This window comes from Epinephelus fuscoguttatus, linkage group LG10 (assembly GCF_011397635.1).
Source record: "Epinephelus fuscoguttatus linkage group LG10, E.fuscoguttatus.final_Chr_v1".
NCBI lineage: Eukaryota > Metazoa > Chordata > Actinopteri > Perciformes > Serranidae > Epinephelus > Epinephelus fuscoguttatus.
Window position 1 is genome coordinate 44,377,075 of NC_064761.1, and position 25,146 is coordinate 44,402,220.

General features: G+C 44.0%; 1 protein-coding gene across 3 annotated transcripts in view; it reads left to right on the forward strand.

Annotated features, from left to right (window-relative positions):
• The window catches only part of patj (PATJ crumbs cell polarity complex component), a 202,933-nt gene that overhangs the window by 132,372 nt on the left and 45,415 nt on the right, over positions 1–25,146 (forward strand). For all 3 annotated transcript variants that reach the window (XM_049588236.1, XM_049588238.1, XM_049588237.1), the window contains 2 exons: positions 15,320–15,516; positions 17,506–17,597. In XM_049588236.1, coding sequence (XP_049444193.1) covers positions 15,320–15,516; positions 17,506–17,597 — 289 coding nt within the window. The remainder of the gene's footprint in view (positions 1–15,319; positions 15,517–17,505; positions 17,598–25,146) is intronic.

Sequence of the window (25,146 nt, forward strand, 5' to 3'; positions counted from 1 at the left end):
GGCAGCCATCTTAGGTGAGCTTATTTGTTTGTAAGTTACAGTTTCTTTGTCCCTTTTCCCCCCCCCTCTTCGTTACCCACCATATATTTGAAATACCATGCTGGTAGGGAAGTGTAAGACAGGGTGTGTTGAAGGTGGCATGCTGTTTTGGCTGCGGTAGCAGTGGTAGTATAGGTAAGGAGAAGAGGGTTCTTGTGTTGTGGTGAGGAGCAGTGAGAGCTGGCGTCAGGGGGGTGGCTCTAGGACGCCAGAGATCACGGTCTAGCCTCCTGAAGGTGTTGTGAGTCCAACTAGACGAAACACCGATGAAGGGGGGTTCCCACCTGATGACCTCAAAGACAAGTTAGATATCACTGCTCACTGGTCTACGTAGGTAAGCTGTGCCAAAGGCTATTTGCACTGGGTGCTGATCTCTTTCCTGGAGCACAAGTTTCTTGTGTTTATTTCAGACTTTGTTTTTTGCCGTTGTATTCAGCCCTCTAGATCACACGCTGTTGACCTGGGACCAGTAGCGTAACATCATGGTGGCAGGCCCCGGTGCAAATATTTTTTTTGTGCCCCCCACCCCCGCCCTAATCACAAGCGCACGCTCATGTGCACTGCACACACACACACACACACACACGCACACGCACGCACAGCCACTCGAGAGAACTGCTGTTGTCACCATGGGCTAACGTTACAGGTGACTGGCCACACACTCATCCTGCAAACCAGCCTTTCAGCACCAGGGACAGCGGCCGAAGCTCCACATCCCTGACCTGGGCTCAAACTACCGAGAACTGTAGGATTGTATGTAATAGATCAAATCCAATAAAGAATGCTTTTCATTTTCTAAAGAGAACCTTTATTTTAAGGGTGGCAAAAACTAGAAATCAACCCAGACAAGGGTTACAGACAGGAGGTGCACATTTTTCCAGCATGTGAGGTTACAAGTCCATTGCCATAGATTTAAATCCCACTAATTCCACTTCATAACAAAGAGAAGCTGTACTCACTCATTAGAAGCTCATCTTACGAGCCTTGCGCTCAGCAAAGTCATTTACGACGCTGCTCAGGTCCAAAGTCCTCGCTCTGCTGTTCTCATAGAGAGTATAGCCAGTCCACTGAGTCTTTGTTGTCCCATGCTGCTCCTTAAATAAGTCTTTATCAACTTGAGCTTGGAGAATGAGCGCTCTGCAGGTATGGTGAGATATAACAGTAAATGGTCCGGTAGGCCTACATGAACCAGTTGCTATTATATAGCTTTTTGTCTTGGTGTCGGGAGGCAGAGCAATATCGTAGAGTCCTCGATCTGTGGGCAGAATAATCCCTGCAACAGGTCCACTGGTGGGCACAGCCGAGTCCGCTGACTCTGACCTCTGAGGCTGCGGTGGCGGGGAAGTCTTCTTCTGGCCACCCAGAGAAGTGGGACGCGGCGGTAGGGTCGATTCCGCTTCATTTGTGCAGCTAGCTGGCAAGCTACTGCCAGCCTCGATACCGTTGATATTTACGCCACAGCCTGGGGACGCTTGGAAAAACGGACAAAACCATGTCGTTCTTGTCCATTGCAGGACTTTAAAAGTGAGCAGGAATAAATAGAAAAGTGGCGTCCGATGAAAGTTCAGCTCACAAACACAGCTCTGCATCCATGATTATTTAAGGCACTTCTTTTGTCAGCTTCAGATCCAAAATGTTGCCATATTGGTTCAGTTTTTATGACATTTATGTTATGACATGTTTCCTCTGTTACCTACAAATATGTGAAATGTGATCTCCTTCATGTTGGCGTGCTCGGCTCAGAGCCGGTCAGACACTAGTGGCTCTGTTAGTCTGTTTTTTAACATAATATCATGTCGATTATGTTGTCATGTTGTTTGTTACTAATGCAACACGTTTTGGATTTTGCCAGAATGTGTCGTAATGCCAGTTCAGCTTGTTTGCATGAAATCACACTGGTTTAAGCTGGTACACTGGACCAGACTGGCAAAACATGTAATCAACCCAACTCTGGTGTCTACACGTAGATTAGAGTGCAGGAACACACACGCGCTGAAGTGCTGCAGAGATTCAGACATTTGAAAGTGGATCACCCACTGAGTCGCAGTTTCACAGGGACTGTTGAATAGAAGCAGCAGCGAGAGGAGAGGAGAGGAGAGGGTCTGTGCTGCTGTAGTTTTATTTCAGGCAGCTTTTCCACCTGACTTCAGGCTGCACACACACACACACACACACACACACACACACACACACACACACACACACACACACACAGGTAACCCATGCATGTTTCTGTCCTATTTCACCCTCCAGGGCACATTACTATTACTGCCAGTTACATTAGCTGCACAAACACACTGTCAGACCGTGTGTGTGTGTGTGTGTGTGTGTCGGCTGTAATCCCAGCAGTAAATATTAAATCAGGAGAGGCAGCAGCTGTCTGCTTCAGGTGAAGCTTTAAACCCGGTCATAATGAATCTGTAACATCCGCCTCTTTAAGATTCTGTTTCAGGTATTTTTGTCTTTATTGGACAGACTGACGGGACACAGGGACAGAATAAAGGGTGACGCACAACAAAGGTCCCCAGCAGAAATAGACCCAGGGACGTTGCTGTTATATGGAATACATTTTAAGCCCTCGCCCACCAGGACTCCTCAGCAGCAGGAGATTGTGTTATACTGGAGGACGAGACAGAGATGTGTTCACACGATCAGATATTCTTTTTGAACAGAGAGAGTTGCATTGTGGGTTTAGAGTCAGTCAGCACTAACAGTGTTATATTAGCCATATGTAAGCTATGCTCTGTGGTGGCATGTAAGTACAAGGACTCAAGATGCTTTTTTATGTGTCCATGTACATTTTAAAATGGCATGCATTCATTTTTTTACTAAAATTTTGACTGCACCATTTGTTTCTGTACTGTCATCACAACTGCAGCGGGAATGCCACCTTCAGTAGCTGATCATCCTATAGGTGACATGGGGCTACAACTGTCCTAATAGTAAAGGAAAAAAATGCACCAAAAAGTATCTTAAACAAAACAAAAAACACAATGCTAACATGTTGATTTTTAGCAAGAATAATGTCAGTGAAGATTCTCAGTCATCCAGGTCATGGTAATCATAAGGGTTATATCATCAGCATCTGGACTTGAAGACATTTCACTTTTCATGCAAGAAGCTTCCTCAGTTCGAACTGACTGGTGCAGAGTCACAGGCTTTAAACTCTGTGTGGGTGTGAACCCTTACAGAGTTGCTGGCATTAACAACTCACAAATGCACAAATTTGTGCATAAAAAATCCCCAGAATGCAGGAAATTAAGTGTTTGGTGTGTGTCCCCAGTGTTGAAACAAAACCTCCACCCTTGCTACCATCAGTTAATTATCAGTAAACACAGTCCAGCTAAGTCTGATGTGAATGTCATTAGTTCTGCGGGTATTTGGTCTTGAACCAAAATATTAGACACGTTAAAATTTTGACCTGATGATGGTGCTACAGTTCATCCTGAGGGGGACATTGTCACAGGTATGCCAAGAACCCAATTGCAATACGACAGGCAGACGGGAAAGTTTGTAATGTCCTGAAATATGTTGCTTGTCAAAAACAGAATAAGCAGGCAGGTGAAACAATAGTGAGAGTCAATGGCGCGACTTGGAGCCTTCTAAAACACAGGTTCAGTCCAAAGCACTTGGTACGGAGCGCTGAAGCTGAAAACAGGGGACTAGTCGGCGTTCAGTGGGTGCACACACACAGCAAGCAGTGTGGTTGTGTGCAATGGCAGGCAGAACGGGGAATCCAAAACCATGAGTACTCATGGGAGAAGCTGCAAAACCGACCGTAGACAGGGAGGCTCTTGTCAGTGGTGATGATGAGTGGAACAAAGGTGGAATGTGCAGCTACACGGCAAAGAGCTGAGTGATGGTCTTTCCAAACAGCCACAGGAAACCAGTGAACAGAAGGCAGGAAGGCAAAGACAGAGCTCTTGGTCGGGGACAGACTGGGGAGCAGACGGAACTGGAGAGTCAAGAGTAGGCGAGGTCGGCAACAAGGACCCAATCTGGGAAGAAATGCTGGAAAGTCTTGCATGGGAATGATAAAGAACAATCTGGCAAGGAGAGCCTGTGCTGCAGGAGTCTTTATACTGGCAGGGGGTGAGGATCCACAGGTGAGAGCAACTAGTTTAAGGAGATGGGTGTGGTGGATGTGTGGACAGGTGATAGGCTGGCAGGTAGGTGTGGTGGAGAGGTGGGGTCAGTGGAAATTTACTGGGTTAACTGAGAGAGTGGCATGTATGACAGGTGGGAAGTGAACACTGTGACAAACATGAATGATGAACCACATTTCATCGCCGTCCATCAGAAAGACGTTCAGATGTTTCAGTCTGGAGCAAAGTGTTGGACAGTGACGAGATAAAGCAGCAGGAGCCTTTATCAGGCTGATATCAAACAGCCTGTTCTGATATTTATAACATAATCGTCCCCAGAGACGTGACGCAGATCAAAAACAGAAAGTCTCTACCAATGGAAATATTCCAGGAACAGAGCGTCTCAGCTGTTTGACTGCTGTCGAGCTGACACAGCTTTTATCTGTTTGTGTGTCTGTGTGTAAACACGTCTACAGAGGATCATGTTAGTGTGTCCTTCAGTGTGTGTGATAACTGGATCTAATCAGTGTGTCTCACCTTGCTGTCACCTTGTTCCTCTGTGCACAGACATCATTCAGTACACACACATGTATTCATATCACTATCTTTGTGAGGACCCTCGTCCACCCTCTCATCATCTTTACTAAAGCCTCCTACAGACTGAGAGATTTGATCCGTCCTCTAAATTTAGTGCAGCTACACTGTGCCGCATGGATCTAATAAACTTGGGTACGACATCATGTTTGATGTCTGCCGACTGTATGATGACAGTGCCGACTGAATCCCAGGCACAGAAAGGGATAGAGCCTTCTGTCTGTACTCTGCGTTCATTTCTTCCGTATTTGTGCATGTTTTCTTCAAAGCTTACCGATACGGATGAAACAAGCAGGAGATCATGGAGGCAGTGTGGCATAGTCCGAGCAAGATACGACCATAGGTGACGACAAAGAAATTTCAATAATGTACCCCGCTCTCTAGTGCCATCTATCGGCTGTATCTCCATCCATCAGTTTTTCATCGCTTATCTGGTGCCGGGTCGTGAGGGCAGCTGGCCAATCAAAGCATCTCTAAGGCTGAGCCACAACACCCCATGGAGGAAATTCATTTCGGCCGCTTGTATCCACGATCTCATTCTTCCGAATCGGTCACCAGTTACTGCTCACTGCTGTGGGTGTGAGCTCTGTGCTAACCTTAGCTGCCGAACGACAGTCTGGCGCTGCACAGCAGTTCTTGTTTCCCGGTTTGGAGGGTGTGTGCTGTGCAGCTGTCGACTGAGTGTGCTACTGGCTTAGCTGCTAACAAGAGTCTGTTGCTTTGCAGCGGCACGATCTTTGTTCATGCTCCGTCAGCAGACGCTCCGTCAGTGTCCCACAGCAGAGAATACTGCTCAGTTTTTCACTGTTTTGAACCCTAATATATACTTTGCAATATTTTCAATCATTCAGTTTTGCTGTGTGGTTAGTAACACTTTTTTTTGTGGCGTCACAAACTCATTACTCATATTTAATGTTGCTTTAATGGGACGTTAATCTGTTATTTATTTCAGGAACTTTACTATTCAGGAAGAGATTAATTTATACCAAGCTGCATGTGTTTACAACCCTGGAAACATTTGATCCAAACAGCAGCTGTACATTGACCACACACACACACACACACACACACACACACACTGTGTAGCTATAGCTGGAGGGATGGTTCAGACTCTGCTGCTGTGTTCACAATGAGAGGGTGCTTCATCCAAATTCAGCGTGTGTGTGTGTGTGTGTGTGTGTGCGTGTGTGTGTGTGTGCGCGCGCTGATTTACTGTGACAGGTCACCTTGCTAGGAGCATGTGGATTCAAATTTCAAGGAAAGGCTGACATTTTATTGTGAGTTTCTCGTGTGTGTGTGTGTGTGTGTGTGTGTGTGTGTGTGCGCGACAGTTAACCCCCTGCAGGGTCTTGCAGAAGTGACAGTGTTCATCAGTGTGTGACAGAAAGGTAGCACTGCTGTCACACACTGCAGGAGGTGTGTGTGTGTGTGTGTGTGTGTGTGTGTGTGTGTGTGTGTGTGTGTGTGTTACATTCATAAGCAGGTACTCTCCAGTTTTACCTGGAATCACATGATCTCTGCTGACCTCCAAACGGGATGTGTTGCCCTCTGGTAATCTCTCTGTACACACTGAAGCCTGTTGAAGGCGGGACTATCAGGCTGTTACGTCGCCTCGCTGTTCTGTATAAAATGTAGAGTCGTGAAATAGAGTGTTATCACCTTTAAGCCAGCAGTGGAGGTAGTGACAGTGCTGAATTGGCATCTGTGTCAAAGGCACAGCCGGCAGGACGGGACAGATGTGACATCTTGAAGACAGGTTATGTGTGACCCATGGCGGGAGATTTAAAATGCAGACGAAGAAGAACAGCAGCTGAAAATGTCCACAAATCGTGAAACCAATGAAGTCCAGGAGCTCCTTGCCGTCCGAGCAGAGGACGAGATCAGCTGCCATATAACAGGGAGGCTAAATAATTCTTATTGACGTGATGTCATTGCTATTGTTTATAAAGAGCTGCTGACACGTATGTTATATGTCACACTGGAGGCCGACGCTGTGGTGTTACATGTCACACCCATCATGCCTCTTTTGATTCTGCGATGCCGACATACTGTCTAAACTCACACACTGGAGAGACATGATTCTGCAGTTGTGTGGTTCTGTGTGAACAGACTTTGTAACGGCTCCATAGCGCCATGTCTGCGTAAAAAGGGCTTGAGACACATGTTTTTATGTAGGAGTCTGTGTGTTTATCAGTAGAGCCCAGGTCAGACCAAAGATTTACGACGAGACAAAACCATAGTAAAACGTTGCAGAGAAAAGTTGCAGCGGTATGAGCCGGCTGATGGTGTCACCTGATACTCAGCTGGTCAAATGAGCAGCGGCTGGTTTTAAAGCACGTCACCTGTTTCAACAGCCAATCAGCTTGTAGTGAAGTCCGCTGGTCAAGTCAAAATCATCTTCTGTTCTACTTTTATGAGTTAACTGCTGACAGCTGTTTTTTAAGTCTCCCGCTGTGGGTCACACACAGAACAGGTCATCACAATGTCACACCTGTTCTGACCTGCCCACTGTCCCTTTTTTAGAGTAGGTGTAGCTGCAGCGTCATGCAGAAGTTTGGGCACCTTGGGTCAAAGTTTCGTTCACTGTGAGTAGCTCAGTAAGTAGAAGATGAACTGATCTCCAAAAGGCATGAAGTTAATGTTGACGCTCTTCTTCAATATTTTAAGCAGGGTGGCTTTTTGATTTCAGTCTTTTACAGTTTCAAAATGAAAAGTGCCTGAAGCAACAGGGAAGGTTTTCTTCTGATGACTCTTCCATGAAGGTCATACCTGTCCAGGTGTGTGCGCACAGTAGAACAGTGCACCACCACTCCAGAGTCTGAGAAATCTTCCTGCAGGTCTTTTGCAGTCAAACGGGGGTTTTGATTTGCCTTTCTAACAATCTTACGAGCAGCTCTCTCTGAAGGTTTTCAACTTGACCTCCACAGTTCCTGTTAACTGCCATTTCTTACTGACATGACCAACTGAGGAAACAGCTCCCTGAAAACACTCTGCTATCTCCTTACAGTCTTCTCCTGCTTTGTGGGCATCAGTTCTTTTAGTTTTCAGAATGCTTGTGTGTTCTCATGTGCACAGATTTGGTCGGAGTCAGGTCATCTGCGCTACAGTCACATGTCCGGAGTTTTGGTCAGAGTCATGTGAGGTCATCTGCATGACACAAACCCCCCAGACCCCATCGGACCCAGGATCCATTGGATGTGCCAGTACCCCACAGGTACCCCTGATCCGCGGGGGGGTTGGCTCCTTGGATCGGACTTGTCTTTGACCCGTTGAGGTGTGAACACAGAACCTCTCAGGGTGCCCTGTGGTGTCTGGCACCTTTTATACAGAACAAGAAGGCAGAAGAACAGCAACAGTCCCGCCTTTAACAGGGAGTGTAAAAGGAGCTTAAATCTCACTGCACATCCTTTCACAGTTTCTACAGGCCTCAAATATTAACTCTTGATGAAGGCAAAATATCATAACATCAGCATTTGGAGAATCTGCAGAAAGTCTTCAGTTAAAATGACCCCGACTGAAATTAATTAACGAATCAAAGTGTTGTTAACCCATTATTTTGAGCAGCTCAGTGTTTCTCATCTGAGTCTCCCTCGCTGCAGCAGATTTGCTTTTTTTCATGTGTTTTTAATAGATTTTGGAGCACAGTGGAGTTCTGCTCCACAGGGGAATATGAATATGAGCTCCATCAGCCTTCAGCTGCACAGACAATAATACATCCAGTCTTAGTTTAAGTCTCTTAGTAATAAAGCAGATGAAAGAGTCCCCTGTCAGAGTGAAATAAATCTCAGTTTAATCTGAAATTAAGTGCGAACATTAAACTCTAAATAATAAATGTGTCTGCACACATCTCCATCATCAGAGCTGCTGGACTGTGTTTCCTCTGAGTGTCCTTCATCCACCTACAGGACACACACACACACACACACACACACACACCTGCTCTCTCTCCTGATAAATTGATTTAGCTCTCGTTAAATTAAATAAATGTGTGTGTGAGTGAGAAGGTCGAAACAACAACAGCAAACTGAACTCTTAATGAAATAATAATAATAAAGGGTACATAAAGAGTTTTAAGTTTAATTTTGCACGTTTTAAATCTTTGATTAAACATTAAATCCTGTTTGCTTCATTTGACAGATTTCATCTCCAGTTTTAACATTTGATTTATTTCCTTTCATGCAGCCTCTGATTTCAGTGTATTTCGGTCACAGATGACATACAACCTACTCATTTTTTATGCTTAATTAAGATACTTCAGCACAAATTTGAATTAATGCTTGCAGTTAATTGTTAAATATTTGTGTTGTTGGTGTAACTTTGTGCACCGGAGAAAACGTTTAGAGTTGCTTCAATTCTTCAGAAATGGCTCAGGTTGAACATTTGATTGTTTCTCTGCCTCCCGCCTCGGTTTCTGTGAATGATGTGAGTCATCGGGCTGAGTCACCTTGATAACAAAGGAGAGGACGATTCTCTGAAATACAGGAAAAACAACACGACCATGTGTCTCGTCTTTAAAACACTCGCTGCTGCTACATTAACTGTTAATGAGTCAACAGTTTTTCCTCTACATTTTTTCCAGAGAGCATTAGTCACAATCAGCACTTTATGCTGGAATAAAGTAGTAACGCTGTATTCGGTATGGCATGAAAGCAGAGTAATGCTTTTCTATTTTAAAAAAGTTACATCAACTCATTGCAATACTGTAAAGCCCCACAAAGGCAAATCAGAGACAAGGGTGACAATTATTTGTGCTAAAACTTGGACAAATAGAAACTTTTAATTTCTCAGTTTTCAGTGACTTCAACAATAACAAGTCCAATTTATACAAGAAAAAAAAATGCTGTTTTGTAAATGAATTGGTAAACTTCAGCTAACTGCCTTTTTTATTTCTGAGAAATTTGCCAATTTCAGAAATAAAACTGTGCACAAATAACTCCATTAAACTGGTATATAAAAAAAAGAAGCTTGACTTTAATTTTGCTAATTGTTTCATGAATCACGTCCAGCTCTCAAACACCTTTAACAGGCAGCCAGTGTAGCAATACAAGGGTGGGAGTTATATGGTCTTGTCTCTTGGATTAGTTGAAAGTCTGGCAGCCGAGTTTTGAACAAGCTGGAGACGGGAAATGGCCTTTTGGCTGAGCCCTGAATACAGGAAGTTACAGTGACTCAGACGTGATGAGATAAAAGCATGAATGACTTTTTTAAGTTCTGCTTTAGATTAAAGGTGTTTTAATTTTGCAATGTTTCTAATTTGATGAAAGCACGATTTGTATATCGAAACAGAGCTCAGAGTCAAAGATGACACTCAAATTGCGGGCAGAAGGCTTTACATTGGAGAACAGGCACCCAAGGCTCTTTTACCTCTAACTTAATGTTAGAGGTCAGGTTTGAAAAAATTTTTTTTGACTAATTTGGACCTCAGATTTGGACTCATTGAGTTGGATGAAGTTTTGTGACATCCATCATTAATATCAGAGAGACATGACATAACATGAGAGAGACTGCCAGGGTCACTGCTAGTCAGCAGAATATAAAGTTGTGTGTCATCTGCATAACTTTGGAAATTAATTTTGTAGTTAGAGGACCTAGGATTGACCCCTGGAGAACATCACAAGAGAGGGGGGCTGGGGATGAAGAATATTCCCCCATCACAGCAAAGAATGATCTCTGGGAGAGATTGGAGCGAAACCAAGCAACAGCACTGTCCTGAAGTCCAACATAATTTTCAAGGGGGTTTGTCAGGACTCTGTGGTCGACCGTATGAAATGCTGAACTCAGATCAAGGAGAATTAGAATTGAGTGAGTCTCAGAGTCAGCGGCAGTCAATATATAATCAGTAACCCTAATAAGAGCTGTTTTTGTGCTGTGGGGGGTACAGAAACCTGATCGATATTAATGTTATCCATGTGTGCGATTAATTGAGTGGCAACAGAGTTTTCTAAAATTTTGGATAAGAAAGGTGAAGGTTTGAAATTAGCTTCTGTTTACCTGGAGACTTTCTGTTGCCTGTGACAGGTATTTTCCCAAAGATCTGCCCGAAACATGGACAGTCACTGATGGAGCAACATTACATCCACCACATATCCAACCACAAGCTCCATCACTTCTTTGTAGCTGCAGTTGTCCACGATTAAAACCCACTTTTGGTTGTTTAGCCAGTGCAGAGCTACAGCCGACCTCTGCAGCTGAGGAGGACTTACGTATGGTGGAGTGTATTTCCTGGAGCTTCAGGTTGTTGTGTTGTCAGTGGTAGTAGCCGAGGTGTTTCAGACCCGAGGTTTGAGGCTGTGTTTTTTGCAGTGGAAAGAGTTTTAGTCCGACTACGTGTAGCAACAGTGTTCTTGTCATCTTTTCATCCCGACAGAATCAAAGTAATGAGAATACTTCCAGCTGCTGAGGTCAGTGATTCCAACTAGCTTGCTGCTTTTTAACGTGCGTGAGCAGCACGATGATTACGAAAATGAGTCCGCTTATGTGGCTGTTGTATTTCAAGTTAGTAAGTAGTAACATTATGACAAGTTGTTTGGTTTTGGAGTAACTGTGATATGATTACTGACATTTTATTCGTAATTACTTACACTACTTGTTACTGGAAAAGGTAATATTATTACTGTAACTCATCACTGCCCAACACTGGACAGAGGCAGTAGATAGTGAGCAGCTGATAATGGAGAGAGTCTGTGTCTGTAATACCTCTTTGAGAAATGTAGTGGGGATAATGTCTAATAGGCAGGGGGAGGAAGCTTAAGAATTCGTAAATATGTACCTCCAGTATTTTGATGGATTTCACTCTCTCAGTAACCTGACCAGTTATTCTGACACAAACACGTTCATGACGGTCTCTGTCAGAGTGTCAAATAAAAACGTTTGTCATGCTTATATTTAGAGACAATTTGTTATATTTAAACTATGTGTCCACCGTCATCAGCCCTCATTTAGACTAGATTTTTTAGATTTTGTGAGATAAAAACTTAATTTGTCTCATCAGTGCGTAACACTTTGTGTAAAATTCAAGAGTAATTCAGATCATTGTTAATATGCAGTATGGAGAGGAGTGGCCCTAAGATTGATCCCTGTGGGACGCCATATTTGATGGCTTTACTTTGAGATTTGTGACCATTTACATTTACATTGCTCCTCCCTCCCATACATGTAGCTTCTGAACCAGCTGAGCAGTGTGCCTCTGACATCATATTTATTTTAGGTGTTCTCTGATGCTTTTGATAAATCAAGGAAAACTCCAGTGCTGCAGTCGCCTTTATCAGTCGTGTCACTGATTTTTCAATGAGATCAAGAATCCAGAAATAACTGGTGCTCCTTTTTTCTGAAGCTGTATTGCAATGGATGAAGAATATCCTCTCAGCTGCAGGACGCTGTTGTTAATGCCTTGCTCAAGGGTATCAAACACACACCTCCAGCTGCCTCTGTGTGTGTGTGTGTGTGTGTGTGTGTGTGTGTGTGTTGCCATCAATCTCACTCAGTCGTTCTCCTCCTTTTTTTCTCACGTTACATTTGTCATCATTACCTCTCTGTATCGTCATCATCTCACCTCCCGTGACATCTCGTCTCCTCCTCCTCCTCTTCCTCTTCCTCTTCCTCTTCCTCTCTGTCTCATTCTGCCCCTCACTGGAAAAAAAACCTTTTATTGTACTGATGTAAACATCATGTAAACATCATGTTTACATGCTAAAGCTGTGATAAGTGAGCATGTAAAATGTAAAATGTAATTTAAAGGTAATGTGGATTATGTCATAATATCTACGTAAATAAACAAAATGTATGATGTATGTTTATGCCTCAGTGCCAGCGATAGCTGTAGCCAGACACTTTATGTTTTCAGGTCGTCAGTCCATCCCATTGTTGTGAAGGCGATATCTTTAAATTTGGCACAAACGTCCACTTGGACGCAACAGTGAACTGATTAGGATTTGCTTGTCAGAGGTCAAGGTCACTTCGACCTTGTGTCTGTCTCATCTCATGAACACAATACCTCATGAATGCTTTGAGGCAGTTTCCTCAAATTTGGCACTAACGTCCACCAGGACTCAAGAATAAATTGATTAGAATTTGGTGGTCAAAGGTCAAGGTCACTGTGACCTCACAAAACATGTTTTTGCCCATAACTGAAGATTTTATTCACTAATTCTGACAAAACTCGACACAAATGTCTAACAGGATAAAATCATGAAGGTCAAAGGTCAGCTTGACTGTGACATCATCATGGTTTAACGTCATTTCTCAGGAACAGAAGGGGAGTCATTTGGTCAGATAATTGATCTTGGTGGGCGGAGTCATACAAGCACAGGGTGGGCTGGTGGGCGGAGTCATACAAACAGACTGGGCTGGTGGGCGGAGTCATACAAGCACAGGGTGGGCTGTGGGCAGAGTCATACAAGCATGAGACGCTAACTCTAGTTAATCCACATATCTCAGTGCATCCTGTGAATGAGACTGTTAGGGATATTTGGTTTATAGAAGAAGCATTCAGCTGTTTTTGTGTCTCCTTCAGTTTGAGCTGATTTACAACATACAGCCACTAAACCGGTTTATCTGCGTCCAGCGTGCGTTCATGTAACTGCAGTGACCTTTAAATCCCGAGCTGATGTAAAGTTAAACACAAACCGTGCATATCATCAGAGCAGCAGCTGTCCACCAACAAAGAGAAGTCGCCTCAGCTTTTTATTCCAGGAAAAGGTCAGAAAATTTGAGTTCAGCATTCATTGTCACTGTGTGTTAATTTGTCTGAAGGATCTCAGTGTGTGTGTGTTTGTGCTGTAAACAGTCCGACCCTTCATCACACTGAACCATGTGTTTTAATCTCACGTTTAGATTTCGCTCACGTTCTTCAGTTTGTTGTTTATTTCATGGACTGTTAAGCAGCATTTTGTTTGACACCAAATTTAATTCTACGCTTGTCTCCTCTCCTGCCATCCAGTCTCATCTTCCTCTCTTCCATTTCTTCTGTTTGTTCTCCCCCTCCTCCTCCTCCTCCTCCTCCTCTCTTATGTGATTATTTCCTCACCTCCTCTTCAGCACCTCTTAAATCCTCCTCTTCCTCCTTTTTCTTCCTCTTTTTCTGTCAGACAGCTCAAGATGTTTGTATAATACAGAGTTGGCTGTGTGACTGACAGAATACCTCTACATACATACACACACACACACACACACACACACACACACACATATATATATATATATATATATATGAGGGTTTTTCTTAAGAATTTGAAACAAACGTCAAGGTCACTGTGACCTTGCATCTGTTTCATTTGCATAAATATCTCAAGTACAATTTGTAGGAATTCCTTCAAATTTGGCAAAATCATACGTTTTGAGTCAAGGATGAACCTATTAGAATTAGGTGGTCAAAGGTTACTGTGACCTTGTTCATCCCATTCTCTTGACAGTGATATATCAAGATCACGTTAAGGGATTTTTTTTTTTTTTCAGATTTGGACAAACATTTACTTGGACTCAACAATGAACTGATAAGGATTTGCTGGTCAAAGGTTAAGGTCACTGTGACCTTGCGTAGGTCTCATTTCATGAGCGCAGTATCCAAAGAACGCCTGGAGGTAATTTCCCCAAATCTGGCACAAACATTTACTTGGACTCAAGAATGAACTTATTAGAATACACTGTTCAGTGGTCAAGGTCACTGTGACCTGAAAAGCAATATCTCAAGAATGTTTTGAGGTTATTTCCTCAAATTTGGCACAAACATTTACTTGGACATCATAATCAATGAACTGATAAGGATTTGTTGGTCAGAGGTCAAGGTCACTGTGACCTTATGTAGGTCTCTTTTCATGAGCGCAGTATCTCAAGAAGGCCTGGAGGCAATTTCCCCAAATCTGGCACAAACATTTACTTGGACTCAAGAATGAACTTATCAGAATACGCTGGTCAGTGGTCAAGGTCACTGTGATCTGAAAAGCAATATCTCAAGAATGTTTTGAGGTTATTTCCTCAAATTTGGCACAAACATTTACTTGGACATCATAATCAATGAACTGATAAGGATTTGCTGGTCAGAGGTCAAGGTCACTGTGACCTTGCATCTGTCTTATCTCGTGTATGCCTTGAGGCAACCTTAAAATTTGGCACAAACATCCACGTGATCATGAACTTATCAAAATTTGCTATTCAAAGATCAGTGTGACCTCACAAAACATTATGACAAAATTTTACACAAATGTCTAACAGTTAAGAATAATGAGGTGATGACATTCTAAATCCAAAAGGTCAAAGGTCAGCTTCACTGTGACAGTTATTTGGCCATTACTCTATGCCAGATCTCGGGAGCAGAAGTCCATCTCTTGTAATGATACAGGAACATAAAAGGTCTAAAGCTTGTCCATGAACTCACCTCCTCTGTTGAGCTCTAACATTTAACCTGTGATGGTCTGTGGGCTTATGGGAAATGGAGTTCATTAAAGGCTGGTAAAACAGAAATATTTAAAAAAGAATATTCATTGTATCACTAATGTCATTGTGATTCTTACTACTAGAAGAGAACCAGGAAGTTCTGGTTTCACTTCTGCTCTTTGTTAACCTGCCTCCTCCTCCTCCTCCTCCTCCTCCTCCTCCTCCTGCAGAGCGGTGGTGTGAGCGTTATGGAGACCTGCGGGGGGAGCTGCTGTGCGTGGAGCTGGAGAAGGAGCGGCAGGGTTTGGGTCTCAGCCTGGCGGGAAACAGGGATCGTTCCCGCCTCAGCATCTTTGTGGTGGGACTCCATCCAGGCGGGGCAGCTGCTCGAGACGGACGCATCCAGGTTGGAGATGAGCTGTTGGAGGTGAGAACGTCTACATGATGGATGACAGATATTCATGTTCCCCAGAGGATGAACCTCCTTTCCTCTGTCGTCTCCATGAAATTAAGCTTTGTAGTTTTGAGTCAAATATCTACAGGATGGACTGTGATGAAATGTGGTTCATCATTCATGTTCCTCTCAGTATGAACTGTAATGACTTTGGTGACCTCTGACATTTGATGTAGCACCATCATAAGTTTTATGACCAAAAACCTGCAGAACTAAAGACACGCACATGGCGCTGTCGCCAAGTGATTAAACCTTTGAAAAAACTCCATATATCTTGAGTGCCTTTTTCTGTTTTAATTGTAGCTGATTTTACTACACTGTTGTTTTTATCATTTGTTTTATGGCACTTTGAGATTCCTTGGAATGTAAAGTGCATTATAAATAAGAGTTATTGTTGTTGTTCGCAAACTAAAGAAATGAGAGATCATTTTTCTTTAGTTTTCTTTTCTTTACTGAAGATTTGAAGCAAACTGATTTTGTTGCAATTCTTTGTTCTTTAATTAATAATAAAATGTATTTATTTTTTAACTAATCTGTCATAGCATCAGAATATTGTTATCACAAAAATACCCTGAAATATCCTGACATTATTTTAGAGCCATATCACCCGGCCCTGCTGCTCAATGCTCCAGTTTGCAATACGCCAGGTACAGACACACCTGGCTTTTGAAGGGGAATGGGAGATGACACAGGCGCATTACGCCCATAAGACACCTATGATTAATTAAGGAACTAAAAACAACTCCTTTGTTCCTTGTATCTGACTTTGTGCCCAGATTATGTTCTGTTAAACCAGCTGAGGGGGTTGAAAAAAAATCTGATGTTTTGTCGTCTTTGAGTCTGTGTGCATCCTGCAGAAGAAGAAAGATCAAGATGATTTGTCTGGGCCACATCACAGCGCTCTAACTGCATCACATGACTGTCACATCATTTTACATTTTATTGCATCACATCACAGACGAACAACATCCCATCATCTGCAGAATAATCAATAACCAGTAAATGTGTGTGTCAGCGAGGACGAGAACAGCTCTGTGTGTGCGTGTGTGCGCATGTGTGTGCGCATGTGTGTGCGCGCGGGGGTTTCCAATTTATTCATATAAATATTTAACACAGAAACACTGAGATGCTCTCTGTCTCTGTGTGTCTCGCCCTCCTCCTCATTACAGCGGTGTCAGAGGCTCCATGAACAATTGATGTTCAGCCGAGGAAAGCCTTGACAATTACACACACACACACACACACACACACACACAGATTTATATAGATAAAAGACATATTAGTGTAAAAATCCATATTAGGATGGAGGATACACACACACACATTACAGAACATTTTCATCAGCTTCCTTGTATTTTATCAAGCTTCTGTGTGTGTGTGTGTGTGTGTGTGTGTGTGTGTGTGTGTGTGTGTGTGTGTGAAAATGAGATATTGATTTAACATTTGAAGATGCTTCCAACTGGCTGTAGTTTACAACATCGCAGCTCAATGACCTTTCATTTAATGCCCGTCTCAATTAAATGTGTGTGTGTGTGTGTGTGTGTGTGTGTGTGTTGATATGGAGAATCATCAGTCCGTAACATTAAGACAGAGCGGGGTTCTGCAGTCTGTATGTATGGTCGGATCACAGTGTTATTTTGACACCATTATTATCAATAACAATAACAACAGTTATGATAATAATCATTAATTATTGTTGATAATGTGAGGCTGTATATCTTATCATATACGTATAATAGATTATTGTTGTAATTGTAATTATCAACTACAGCAACAATTATAATTTTTTGTGTTTTTTTTTAAAGAAAATGATGATGATGATGATGATGATGACACGCTCAGTGTGTGTGATATGATGATATATTTCAAACTGAACTCTCGTGACGTTTCAATAAGAATGTGTCAGTGTCTGTTTTATAGAAACAAGGTTTATCGATGAACTCCTGTTATTTTGTGTTTCAGATTAATAACCAGATCCTTTATGGGCGGAGTCACCAGAACGCCTCAGCCATCATTAAGAGCGCCGCCTCCAAGGTGAAACTCATCCTGCTCAGGTAGGACTGCAAGGCATGCTGGGAAACTTTAAGACCAAGTACCAATTAGATGACAGTGACTCTGAGGTCTGCTCTTCCTGACTCGTTTCTTCATACACTTAAATTTTTTTGTGTGTGTATTTCATTTTAGTTTTTCAAAATATGAGTTATGACTAATTAAATTAAATACTATGCTACAAAAAGGGGGTATGGGGGGTGTGAGAGACAGGTGAGTCTTATCCACAATTGCATGGTCTCTTATAATTCTAATGTGGCAAAAAATAGAGCATACAGACAGTCATTCAATCATATGGGACAGGAGATTTTCCATATTCCAACAGGTAATGGAAGATCTGACATCCACTTAATTGCAATACATTTTTTGGCAACAGCCAATAGGATTTCTGTAAGCTTGATGGAATGTCTCATTTTAGTATGAAAGATATAGCCCAAAAGACAAACTTCCAGATCCATTGGAAAAATGACTCCAGGGATTGTAGACAGGGCGTCATGGATCCCCTGACAAAAGCCACATTCTTCAAACACAAGTACACAAATCAGCTTCACTATAACTCACAGCATTCACAGACAAACACTTGTCTTTGTCTGGACACATTTCCCCCACAGATACAACATGCTAACATTATTAGCACCAGCCTATGGCATTTTACATTGTATAAATTAGCCTAGCAGCTAGCAGAGATTTCCTCTGCTCATATGAAGCCAGGATAAATCACAGTTATTGTTACTTGTTTGTGAAATTAAAGTAAATCAAAGCTTTGTTTCCACTGAAGGAAATTGTTTCAGCTTACAGAGACAGACAGGAGGTCTGCGTCACTGTGACATGTAGCTACATTTCTGGGGAGGTGCACGTCAGGGTACGGCGTCAATTCGACATAGAAGTGTAAACCGCGGATTAATGTCACCAATACAGTATTTGACCAAATGTCTCCCCTTCTGTTCCTGAGATATGAATAATTGAATAATGGCAAGAAAAATGTTTTATGCAGAACATTATGATGTCACAGTGACCTTAACCTTTGACCACCGAATTCTAATCTGATTATTCTGGAGACCAAGAGGACATTTGTGCCAAATTTGAGTAAATTCACTCAAGGTGTTCTTGAAGTATCACATACAGGAGAATGTGACAGATGCAAGGTCACAGTGACCTTTACCAAATTCTTATCACTTCATTGCTGAGTCCAAATGAAAGTTTGTGCCAAATTTGAGGAAATTCCCTCAAGGTTTGCTTAATTGATAGCGTTCATGAGAATGCGACAGATGGGGTCACAGTGACCTTGACCTTTGACCACCAAAATCGAAGCAGTTCATCATTGACGTTTGTGTGAAATTTTAAAGATATTCACTTTCTGTGATATTGCATTCACGCAAATGGGCCGGACGTGCGGACAACCCAGAAACATGACGTCTCCGGCCATCGCTGGCGTGGAGGCATAAAAAATAATGTAGTGACATCACAGCCTCACTCTGTGAGGTGATTTTATAAACTAATAACCGGGGCTGAAACAGTTTGTGTCCTCACACTGAGCCGTCTGTGGGGGTCACGGTCCAGTCCATGCAGCAGCTTACAGAATTCATGGTGTGCAGATGGTGTGTAGAGGTGTGTTGCGCATGGTGTGGAACTAAAGTGTGGCTGGAGGACACTCAGAGGAAACACAGATCAGATGATGGAGGTGTGTGAAGACACATTTATTATTTAGAGTTTAATGTTGGCACTTAATTTTAGATTAAACTGAGATTTATTTCACTGTGACAGGAGATTTTTTCACCTTTTTTAATAATTACAAACCCTCCAAAGGGAGTTAAACTAAGACTGGATGTATTATGGTCTGTGCAGCTGAAGGCTGATGGAGCTCATATTCCCCTGTGGAGCAGAACTCCACTGTGCTCCGAAATCTATTAAAAACACATGAAAAAAAGCAAATCTGCTGCAGCAAGTGAGACTGAGATGATACGCCTGGTGAGAAACACTGAGCTGCTCAAAACAATAGGTTAACAACAATATTAACTATTATTTCATCCGATTTCTGTAACCGCTTAACCTGTTTGGGGTCACAGGGGGGTGGAGCACCCTGCCTCCCTGCCTCTAACCCAGCTGACACTGGGTGAGAGGCAGGGTTCACCCTGGACAGGTCACCAGACTATCACAGGACTGACACATAGAGACAGACAACCATTCACACTCACATTCACACCTACGGACAATTTAGAGTCACCAATTAACCTGCATGTCTTTGGACTGTGGGAGGAAGCTGGAGCACCTGGAGGAAACCCACGCTGACACAGGGAGAACATGTCGGAGCACCTGGAGGAAACCCACGCTGACACAGGGAGAACATGTCGGAGCACCTGGAGGAAACCCACGCTGACACAGGGAGAACATGTCAGAGCACCTGGAGGAAACCCACACTGACACAGGGAGAACATGTGGGAGCACCTGGAGGAAACCCACACTGACACAGGAAGAACATGTCAGAGCACTTGGAGGAAACCCACGCTGACACAGGGAGAACATGTCGGAGCACCTGGAGGAAACCCACACTGACACAGGGAGAACATGTGGGAGCACCTGGAGGAAACCCACGCTGACACAGGGAGAACATGTCAGAGCACCTGGAGGAAACCCACGCTGACACAGGGAGAACTTGTCAGAGCACCTGGAGGAAACCCACGCTGACACTGGGAGAACATGTCAGAGCACCTGGAGGAAACCCACGCTGACACAGGGAGAACATGTCAGAGCACCTGGAGGAAACCCACGCTGACACAGGGAGAACATGTCAGAGCACCTGGAGGAAACCCACGCTGACACGGGGAGAACATGTCGGAGCACCTGGAGGAAACCCACGCTGACACAGGGAGAACATGTCAGAGCACCTGGAGGAAACCCACACTGACACAGGGAGAACATGTGGGAGCACCTGGAGGAAACCCACACTGACACAGGAAGAACATGTCAGAGCACTTGGAGGAAACCCACGCTGACACAGGGAGAACATGTCGGAGCACCTGGAGGAAACCCACACTGACACAGGGAGAACATGTGGGAGCACCTGGAGGAAACCCACGCTGACACAGGGAGAACATGTCAGAGCACCTGGAGGAAACCCACGCTGACACGGGGAGAACTTGTCAGAGCACCTGGAGGAAACCCACGCTGACACAGGGAGAACATGTCAGAGCACCTGGAGGAAACCCACGCTGACACGGGGAGAACATGTCAGAGCACCTGGAGGAAACCCACGCTGACACGGGGAGAACATGTCAGAGCACCTGGAGGAAACCCACACTGACACAGAGAGAACATGTCAGAGCACCTGGAGGAAACCCACGCTGACACGGGGAGAACATGTCAGAGCACCTGGAGGAAACCCACGCTGACACCACTGCGCTGTCACAATAATATATATATTTTTTGTATATAATTAATTTCAGTCACAGCAAACAACAGTGGCTGTCTAATAAGGTAGATAACGTAGATGTGGATAAAAATAACGTTAATATTTCTCTACCAATTTCGATGAGTCGTTTTTATGTTCATGGGTTTATGATCTATGTGTTGTAGAAAAAAGTTTTGTGTCCAGTTAATTTGAATCTTGATATTTATCATCGTGGTCTGTTGTGTATGTGTGGAGACTGTTCTGAGCTGACGTCAGATTCACAGCCTGAGTTACTGTCTCAGTCAGAGTCCATATGTGAAGAATAAAAAACGGTCCTGACCCTCGAGAGGACACTTTCACTGATATGAGAAATGTTGCTGTGACCCTGAGACGATCAGGGATCAGTTTGAGAGCAGAGGACATGGAGGATCCAGAGACTCAGTCAGACTCACTGATGTTACAGTACAGGAGTGTTTTTATAGGCAGGTGGAGGCAGCAGGCAGGAGAAGAGGTGGAGGAGGGAGCGATGTGTTCAGGGAGAGTCGAGAACGTGAAGAGTTTCTTAAACAGCAACTCCCCTTTTAATTAAAATGCTGCCGAACCTGCTGCCATCACCAGAAATTCCCGCGCTGAGCCGAGGAAGACGAGCCGAGGAGTTTTTAGCCTTTTCTCTTCTGTGGTCACAAGTTTGCTTTTCTTTGAATACAATGGGGTTCACAGCCTTTAATACGGCGCTGATGGAGGGGGACGTGTCTCATTCAGCCAGCAGAGAGCTGCAGGAGCTCCACCACCAACTCTGTGTGACTCCGCTGCCTCTGTTTCCTCTGAATCTCTGGATTCGATCAAACTGCATTGATCCTCCAGCTGAAAATGGGTCATGGCAGCAGCGGCAGAGACAGCAGCATCAGACCAGAATAGAACAAATCAGGGAAAGCAGAAAACTGTGAAACAGGTAAAAAAAAAAAACACACACACACCTTCCAAAAGAAGCTCCTGCTAAGATTCCTGATGCTGCAGCAGCTGGAGGAAACATACAGCTCAGAGCCAACATGGCTGCCGTCACAAACCAGCTGCAGCTGAGTGGTGAAAAGAAATAATGTCTGAAACACTTAATCACGCACATCTGAATTAGAGATGCACGATTTATATCGGGTCGATAATTATTGGCTGATAATGGGACATTTTTATTTTCATGCATTATTCTGATCATTAAAATCATAGCCGGGCAATACACATTTTCATACACATTTGGGTCCTAGAATAATAAAATCAGTTGCTTTTTCGCTCCACTCGATGGTGCTGATGTTTGTTTTTTTCCCTAGTGAAGTCAGCAGAGGTCTCAGTCAGTGGCATTTGGCAGGAAGTTCATCAAAACAAAGATGGAGGCACCAGAGAAAGAAATCAGAAATGTGGCATCAGTGTTTAAACCAAACATCTGGACTTGTTTGGTATTTTATAACACAGGAGGAGGACTTGGACATGATACGTGTGATTTACAGCAGTGTCATATGACAATAAAATACTCTGGGAATACTACGACCATGAGGGCTCACCTCACACGCCACCATCCAGAGATAGCGTTAGCTAACGCTAAACATGCTCCACCGAAAAATCAACCAACACTGGACACACTTAGCTCGACACAACTACCATCCAACTGTGAGAGAGCCAAGAAAATAACACAGTCCATCACCTACTTCCTGTTCAAAGATCTGCGTCCATACAGCGCTGCTGAAAACCAAGGCTTTTGTTACATGCTAAAAACACGTGAACCCAGGTATGTGACTCCGCCCCCACAATTTTTTCACCAACACAGCCGTACCCGAGCTCTACAGAGAGGTGACGCATAAAGCTGAGGAACCTTTGAGTACAGCAGGAAGGGTGGAGTTAACCTGTGACACCTGGACTTCAAGCTCAGAGGATTCACATGTGACTATAACAGGACATTATCTGACAGGAGACTGCTGTCACCTCTAACATGTGTGATGTCATTCAGTGAGCAGGACACCTGCAGGTGAAGTGTTTGTGTCTGTCAGGCGTAAGCAGCATTTCTGACAGGTGTTTTGATGCTGTTGGTCAGTCTGTTCGCTCCGTGTCACAGTTTGCTGCAATAAAAATGATTAAAGTCGATTAACAGACTGAAAACTTTATCTTAGCAGGTAAATCGTGACGTATCGTGATAATACTGTATCGTGGGTCACCTGGTGATTCCCACCCTGACCATGCAGTGGTTGGAATTCTCCTCCCTCTCAGCTGGAACAATGGTTAGATGATGTCTCCGGCTGTAACATGTTATCGGAGCGTCTGCAGGACGTGATGTGATGCACTCAGACGTCTCCACCCTGAGAGCATTTAGCTTGAGTCTGCTCTGACTCACACAGAACAGACAGGGACACTCTGCTGCAGACAGCAGCCGTCCTTAAAACTTCAAAGTCCAAATTAAAAACCTGCCTGTCTGATCTGAAGACGGCGCCGGAGACAAAAGCTCTCAGTTTGAGACGCCGCTGGATTTGGAGTTGATGAAAGCCAACGGGAGGAGACGGTCCTTCACTTTCAGGACGAGTCCTTTGAGACGGAGAGAGGAGCTGAAGACGGGGAATCTCTGCAACAGGAGATTAAACTCCCTGGCCCTCCTCCTCCTCCTCCTCCTCCTCAGCTGCAGCAACAAGCTCTCTGCTGCAGGGATTGATTTGCAGCTTTGAGGTGAGCAGGTGTGGTGTATTTTACCAAGCTCTCATTAGGACTCGGTGCCTGGCGTGTCGGACCGGTTTAGCCCTTCTGTCAGACGGGATTTAAACTGCCGGGCTGGACTCTGCAGCAGAGAGGATAATCACACTCTAGTTTATCCTCCTTTTTATCTGCTGAGTTTATCCATGTTTTCATTCACTGCTGTTTCACCTGATACAGTAACAAGGACTGGCATCACAGATTAGCAGGAGAGAAGAGACAGAACATGAAACAGCACAGATAAAAGTGAAGGCAGCTCCAGGTGAACGCGTCCTGGCTTTGATCAGCTCTCTGTGTGTGAAGCAGGATCGTTAATGTTTGAAGTCTGAAAAGCAGAAATCAGATCCAACACAAACATGACGGACGGAGGTGGGGAATAAGACTTTCACTGTAATTTAACTCATAGTCCAGGACACTGTAACCATGGTGACATGACAGGATGTTATAGTCTGTAATAGACATGGACTAAGACATGATACTGCAGGAGGTGATTCTGAGTCAGAACTCTCCCTCCATCTCTTCTTCATCCATCCATCCATTTTCATTAGAGTACCCGGGCTGGGTTACAGGAGCAGCTCCTCCTGGAGGACCCCAAGGCACTCCCAGATAAGATACATAATCCCTCCAGCATTTTCTGGGTCTGCCTCGGAGTCTCCTACCTGCTGGACCTTCCCCGGGAGCCTCTAACAGGAGGCGCCCAGGAGAATCCTGATCAGATGTTGAACCACCTCTGCTGGCCTCTTTCAAAGGAGCAGCGTCTCTTTAGGCGTCGTGTCCACCAGAGCATCAACACCCAGCTGAAAACACCAGGTGCTCCTCAGGAAACGCTCGGCTGGGAGGGTTTGAGAACGCTCCGGGGACCTGATGTTCTTATGCCTCCACGCTGGCGAGAGCCGTGGCTGGAGGCGTCATGTTCAGGTTGTTTGTCCGTACGTATACGCATACATCCCATCCTTATGAACAGGACATCTCAAGAACGCCTCAAGAGAATCATTTTCCATAATCTCTTTCCTGTTAGGGGTCGCAGGGGGGTGGAGCCTATCCCAGCTGACATTGGGCGAGAGGCGGGGTTCATCCTGGACAGGTCGCCAGACTATCACAGGCCTCAAGAGAATGTCTTCACAAATTTGGCAAAAATGTTCACTTGGACCCAACAATGAACTGACTAGTTTTGGTGGTCATGGGTCAAAGGTCACTGTGACCTTATCTGTCTCATTCTCATGAACATGATATTTCAAGAACACCTTGAGGGAATTTCTTTAAATTTGGCACAAACGTCCAGTTAGACTGAAGAATAACCTGATTAAAGGTTTGTGGTTGAAGGTCAAAGGTCAGTGTGACCTCACAAAACATGCTTTGAGCCATAACTGAAGAATTCATTCACTAATTCTGACCAAACTTGACACAAATGTCTAACAGGGTAAAATAATGAAGGTCAA